General features: G+C 32.6%; 2 protein-coding genes across 2 annotated transcripts; both read left to right on the top strand.

Moving 5' to 3' along the window:
• Nucleotides 1–733: 733 nt before the first annotated feature.
• Nucleotides 734–1,475, top strand: LOC114175236. Its single transcript, XM_028060006.1, has 2 exons — nucleotides 734–946; nucleotides 1,065–1,475. Exons 1-2 carry the CDS (start codon nucleotides 737–739, stop codon nucleotides 1,473–1,475), a joined length of 621 nt encoding a protein of 206 aa, XP_027915807.1. The 5' UTR covers nucleotides 734–736.
• A 529-nt stretch (nucleotides 1,476–2,004) lies between these two features.
• LOC114175077 lies at nucleotides 2,005–3,423 on the top strand. Its single transcript, XM_028059836.1, has 2 exons — nucleotides 2,005–3,047; nucleotides 3,156–3,423. The coding sequence occupies exon 1, from the start codon at nucleotides 2,013–2,015 to the stop codon at nucleotides 2,958–2,960; it is 948 nt and encodes a 315-aa protein (XP_027915637.1). The 5' UTR covers nucleotides 2,005–2,012; the 3' UTR covers nucleotides 2,961–3,047; nucleotides 3,156–3,423.
• The last annotated feature ends 3,163 nt before the right edge of the window (nucleotides 3,424–6,586 follow it).

Genomic DNA, 6,586 nt, shown 5'->3' with positions numbered 1-6,586 from the left:
ATGAAAGCAATGTGCAAATAAGAACGTACCAAACCCTAAATATGGAAGCAACCTTCCGAGAGAAGGATTGAGATGAACGTATGCAGCAACAAATTATGGAGGAGAAGCAACAAGACACCAAAAAGAGCTTGAGAAGGAATGGCGACACAACGAGACCTACAAAAGTTTCGAAAGTGAAAGTCAAGGAAGAGAGTTTGTCAAGGGTTTATTTATCAAAATTTTGTTTTTTAAATAATTAGTTTCTTTTATAAAATACATTGATGTTAATGCTAGTACTTAAAAAAAAATTAATATATTTTAAAATCAGCATCATAGTTTAAAGACACAACATATAAACATTAAACTTCCACTTCTGGTACATAATGTATTACTTCTTATTTACATTACGTTTTTTTTAGAGATAATAGATAAAAGTCGTGTAGGTGTTAGGGTAATATTTTAGTTATTATTTGTTTAATTTAAAAATGATTTATAATGAAATAATTTATAAAAGAAGCATGAGAAATGAACATAGCACCGAAGAAGTGAGGGTAGTATCTGCAAAACCTACGAATTCCAATGCGCCGTCATACGCTAGTGGTCCACCACCGCGGCTGTACCACTTATTTTGGAACGTCTTCGTAGAAGTCGCGTTGAAAATGTGCCTTTTCAGCTGAAGATATATTGCACCTGCAAGCCACTTTACGTGAAGTGTCACCGAAACTTGGGACCAACACAATTCTCGAAGGAGACACTCATGAGGACGCGAACAAATCCCCGACCAGACCACCAAGAAGGTTCCAGAACCACGCGCGTCATGGCTCACCTCAGAGACTCTCTCGTTTCTCAACTCAAAAATGTCGACCCTTCGCTTTCCCTCCACGCGCGCCACTCCTCCCTCATCGAACACCGCCTCCGCGACCTTTTTCCCGCGTTCATCACCCCCACGCACCCTCCTTATGCCTTGGTATCGTTATCGTTTCTTTTTTCGTTTTGTTTTTCGGATTTTGGATTCGTAATGCTGTGCATTTACGTTATTGTATGTATGCGTGCGGTGTTTTATTTTTTTCTTTTTTGTTTTGTAGATGATACGTAGTGCGATATTAGGGTTAGAGGATGAGGCGGGGTCGACGGAAGAAGCGATATCGGAGTTCATTAAGAAGGAGTACAGTGATTTACCGTGGGCTCATGACAGGATTCTAGGTCTGCAATTGGAGAAGCTTTGTGAGATAGGGGAGATTGCCCGCGTTTCCGGTTGGAGGTATGTGCTAAAGGCTGAGGATGAAGTGAAGGAACAATGTGAGGGTAGCGAGAAGAAGAAGAGGGGCAAACGGAGAAGTAATAAACGTGGCGAGGCAGAGAGTGCTGAAGAAGAATGCAAAAAGGGACGGGTACTAGAGCTTGGAAAACAAAGTCAACAACACCAGGAAGTAGAACCGCAAAGGGGTTTTGTAGAGTCAAAAAATCAGGTGATGCAACATTTGGTAAAATCTTGATTTTGATGTGGTTGTTTTGTTTGTATTGGGAGGGTTTACAGTTTGACCTACTCTGTGTTTATGACATGAATGGTAGACTCTCAAATGATAATCTTTTAGTACTTGTTGACCTTATGAGTAGTAGTAGACAGATTGAGGATTTGAAACTCTTGACTTTTTGTCCCTACATGGTCCATCACATGTCAATAAACCTTTGTTTCAAACCCTCTCCATATCTTTTTTTCAGTTTTCAATCTATTTTACTCAATTTAGCTACTTAAGTTATAATGGCGAGCTTGCTATAATGGCGAGCTTGCTATACTGGCTTGCTATAATGGCTAGCTAACAGTCATGATATAATAAACACAAATTAAGAGAAAATGCCTCCTAAAACATATTCCATGTTATGCTTCCTCGTAATCGTGTTTCATTGATGTCAATACTTTATTAATTTTTATTAATTTTTTTTGTTGAATCTTTGTCCGTTCTATTTGATTCTGTATTATAAATTAATACATTCTAAAATTGTTAATGTCAAAACAGGATTGCAGTTTGCAAATGGATACAACTTGTTCCTCCCCGCCGCCAAAAGAATTGGAGTGTGGTCAATTGTCGGTTCCGGATGGCACAGTATCAACAGAAATAAAGTTACCTCCAACACAGATGCAACATGAAGTTTCTTCAGATATTGATTTAGGTAGATTGTCCAGAAGAAAAGCTTCATCAACTTTAGTAAATGTTCACGATGAACTCCAGCATTATACTGAAGAAAGATCTAAAGGGACCCAAGACGAGGACACTATGTCCTGGGATTTTGAGCAGAGGCCTCCAAAACGTCTCAGAGGAAGGCCTCGAAAATTACAGACGGTAGCAAATTGTCCAGTAGTGTCATTGTTGCCTTCAGATGATGGCAATCTTCACGAACATAAGCCAAATATAAACGAAATGAAGAAGCAGGATCAGTATGGCGGCGGCGGCGGGAGCAGAGGTTTAGGGAGATTTGGTCAAGGGAGAGGTAGGGGCAGACCTCCTACATTAAGTAGAAAAGCTAATCAATGTGATGAGCAATGTGATGAGCAGTTACAACATGGACAATCTACCCATCGAAATAGAGGGAGGGGTAGAGGTAGAGGTAGAGGTCGTCGTGGCAGGCCACCAAAACTGAATGAAAATCCAATCCCATATGAAAAGCAAGACGATCAACGTCAGCATAAAGAACGGCATGTTCGAGCTAGAGGCCGTGGATGGCTTCCTAAACCAAATCAACATACAAATGTATGTGAGGACCAATTGCAATCTCAAGCTGATAACCAAAGTCATGAATTAGCCTCAGAAGAGGCAAAGTCACCTGATGAACTAAGGCAAGAATCGGAACCAAAATATGGGTCGGGTGAGGTTTCCCGGTCAAAAGGGGAAGAAAAAGATAACCCATGGCGGTTAATGCCAGTCCAACGTAAAGTTCAAGGTATTGATGGATGCTGGCCACTTAGTCAATCTCAGAAATAGAGAGTATTATTACTGGAAGCATGCATGAGTACAGGGTCTCCTAATTCACTCTACTTCCTCAATGCTAAGGGAAGCATAAAAAACCAGGTAATTTAACCCATGATAGATGCAAGTCTTTCTGTTTCTCTCTTCTCTATGTCTATGATAATGGGAGTAATATTTTTAAACATCTGTCTCTATATCATGTCATACCAGTTCTTTGGCTTTTGGATGAACCTATCTATCTACAAACACGATAATTCCCCTATTTGTTATGGAGAACAATAAAGCTGATGAGGAGTCTTATTGACAAAAAGATAGGTACGTGTTTTGATGGGCAGTCACAAGATCGTGTGGTTGTAGGAGCATGCTAAATTTTGTTTTGTATAAATGAATTTTGCCTTCTACTTGTAGACCCCTCCCTCATACTAAAGTATTCCATCAATAGTAAGATGTGTTTTGATTGATGATGTATTCCATTAATTCTCAGGAGTCCTGATTGATGATGTATTCCATTAATTCTCAGGAGTTTTTGAAATGTTATTATTCATCCTGGGTGGTTTCTATCTCCTGACACAGGAAAATCTACATAATCGGTGTATTTTATTTTATTGTTTTTCATTTTTATCCACCGCCAGAAAATGAGATTTTGAAGATAGTTAAAAATTCCTTAACAATGGTTTGAGCTTGTTATTGGGAAGAGGTTTTCAATGACAATTTTGAACATGTTACATGAGGAACACAAAAGTAGACGTTGAAATGTCAAATGTCATGTTACATGAGGAACACAAAAGTAGATGTTGAAATGTGAAATGTCATTTACATTATGTCTTTTTTTTAATCAATTTTCTATAAGACGATATTAAAATGGTTGTCATGATCATTATTGTTTTCTACTATTTATTTAATACTAGTTTTATTTTATATTCTTTTATAACACAAAATTGTCTTATGTAAAAGTATAAAAAATAATTCTCAACAAGGATTGCAATGATTAATTGTTGTAAAAAGGAAAAAAATGTATTGAAAAAAATTAAACTAATCAATTATAAAGTCCAAAAGATCACATATAGTACATTAAACATTTGTTTCATTTAATTTTGCATCTTGTCTAAAACCATTTAAAAATGAAAAATTATTAGATGAATAATTTTGTGATTTTATTTTCAGAAAAAAATTTCGTTAAGTCACTTGACACACGTGTGTATATATATATATATATATATATATATATATATATATAATAAATTTTTCTTTTTGTAACATATTTCTTATATCTGTCGTCGTATATTTTATATATTTGACTTAAATGAATGTTTACCGTAATTGAAAGCAAAACTTACATTATTTTTACACTACAATTTAATAATAAAATATAATTAATACATTAAATTGCATATAAAAGTAAGTCTTCGAAATGATATATATAGAATAGGCACTAAAAAACCAGTTAACATAGAATTATATAACTTTATCTATTGTAATAAATGCAAAAAGATATTTTCATTCATTTACTATTTAAACAAAGTATTTGTAGTTTTTTTTTTTTGCATGGAGTAAAATCACAAAATAATGTGTTCATGTATGGAATATATTTTGGGATTGAAAAAAAAATATTTGAACTAATTAGATTGAGCTTGAATTGTATAAAAGGTTAAGTTGTTAAAATATCTACATTGAATTGGTATATTAATTTAGTATTTAAAAATTAAATTACTCCTACATAGGACTACTCGAATTGAATTATAACTTATAATATTGGAGAATATATTTTAAAATTAGATATTCATTGGTAATAATTCAAACAATTCATTTACTTCAAATCATTTAGAGTAATTTAATTTAATTCATTTCTTTAAAACTATGAAACAATGTGGTTTAATTCATTTAAATAATTGTAAAGTTTAGTTTGGTTATCTCAAATTATGAATATATGATACTATATGATACTAAATGTATTTGTTTCCCCATAACCAAGAAGTTGTGATGTATGTTTGAGTTTCAATTTTCGTGTTGTCCAATAAATAAATGAGTTGTACGTTCAAAATTGCATAAACTTGATATGTTACGCGAATCTTATAAATTCTTTTATTCCTTGCTCATACTTCCACTTATGCATGTTAAATTAATTAAACTTTGCTTCATATTTATATTTTGTACATGTGTGATTAACATTAAGTTTTGTCACAATACGTGTAAATCTCACTTTTTTATTCAAAGGTATGACCTTATGCCATTAAGAAAGATTTATATTTTATTCTAATTTGGTGTAGTTTCAAATTATTTAAATGTAATTTGTAACTAGTTTGTTTATTATGGATTAAAATGTTGAATTATTATGCCATTTATAGGTACTTAAATATATATTTTTTAATATGAAGTAAAATTTTATGAGTTTATGATTTGAACTTACGAGTGGAGTTTACAAAACTCTGAAGTTTTTCTTATAGACTCACTTGTATCCTATAATCCTATGTCTTTAGGTAGCTCCACCTAATTCTAAGTTTCATTCTTAGAAGGCATTCATATTCCCTATACATTACCATGTTCCACTCGTCAAGCTCTACATAAGTGATTGCTAGAAGGGATTCATATACCCTTTTTAATTAAAATTTCTTAAAGAAAAGAAAACATTTTATTTATTAGACACAATTATTATTTAAAAACACAATTTTTACAACAATCTCTACATAACTCTACTTTTGTATCTAAAACCGAAAATTACTCTAATTAGAGGAATATAGAAATTAAACAACTCAAAAAATATTATTTTAAAAGAGAAAAATATAGAAAAATAAGTGTCAACACAATCTTTATTGCTATATTTCAACTTCCATTACCACACTATTCATTTTATGTCCAGATTCATCTTGCATCAAAATTCATTTTATGTCTAGATTTATTGTGATCCATGTCCAGATTTATTTTTCATCCAAGTCCATTATGTGTCCAGATTCATTCTTCTCTCTTTGTGCCTTAATTGCATATATTTGTAATGGCTGAAACAGAAAATAGAGACAAGCCCCACAATGTAGGAGAATTGTAGAATGTTCATTCAACCAATTTGTTGAATGGGAAAAATTATCTCAAGTAATCACAACTCAATAGGACCATTTTGAGAGGAAAAGGAAAGGCTAGCCATTTAATTAATGACGCCCTTGTGGAAGATGATACTAAACTCAAGTCACGAGATGAAGAAGACTTCATGATCATGGCATGGTTATGGAATCCAATGCTTTCATAAATTAGTAACACATGTATGTTCTTCAATTAAAAAATAATAATAGCGAACCAAATGACGATAAACTTTAAGAGAGTTATATCCAAGATGGAAACGCAAAACACATATTCACTAAGGGAGTGTTAAGATATTTTAGGAAGTTTTAGATTTGATTCTTATTGAGATATTTTAGGAACTCTTTTATATTATTTTTATTAATTATAATTATGCTTTTATTGGGTTTAAATTATCTGTATTTTACTTTTATTTTTAAAATTGTTCAGAAGGATTTATATATATATATATATATATATATATTCAATGTGTATGAGAAAAGTAAGAGAGAGATTACTTTCTTCAAAATTTAAGATGCATATTGGTGCAAAGAGGAAAAAAGAACAAGAAAGGAAGGAATAAGATGGCTAAA

This window comes from Vigna unguiculata, chromosome 3 (genome assembly GCF_004118075.2).
Source record: "Vigna unguiculata cultivar IT97K-499-35 chromosome 3, ASM411807v1, whole genome shotgun sequence".
Taxonomy (NCBI): Eukaryota; Viridiplantae; Streptophyta; class Magnoliopsida; order Fabales; family Fabaceae; genus Vigna; species Vigna unguiculata.
This window is presented reverse-complemented; position numbering and strand designations above follow the sequence as displayed.

What these genes read in the sequence shown, in the direction of transcription:
- LOC114175236 (XM_028060006.1), top strand. Translation starts at nt 737, where the DNA reads ATGAGGACGCGAACAAATCCCCGACCAGACCACCAAGAAGGTTCCAGA. An exon ending in CGCACCCTCCTTATGCCTTG is followed by an intron (nt 947 to 1,064) that starts GTATCGTTATCG and finishes TTTGTTTTGTAG; the next exon opens with ATGATACGTAGTGCGATATT.
- LOC114175077 (XM_028059836.1), top strand. Translation starts at nt 2,013, where the DNA reads ATGGATACAACTTGTTCCTCCCCGCCGCCAAAAGAATTGGAGTGTGGT.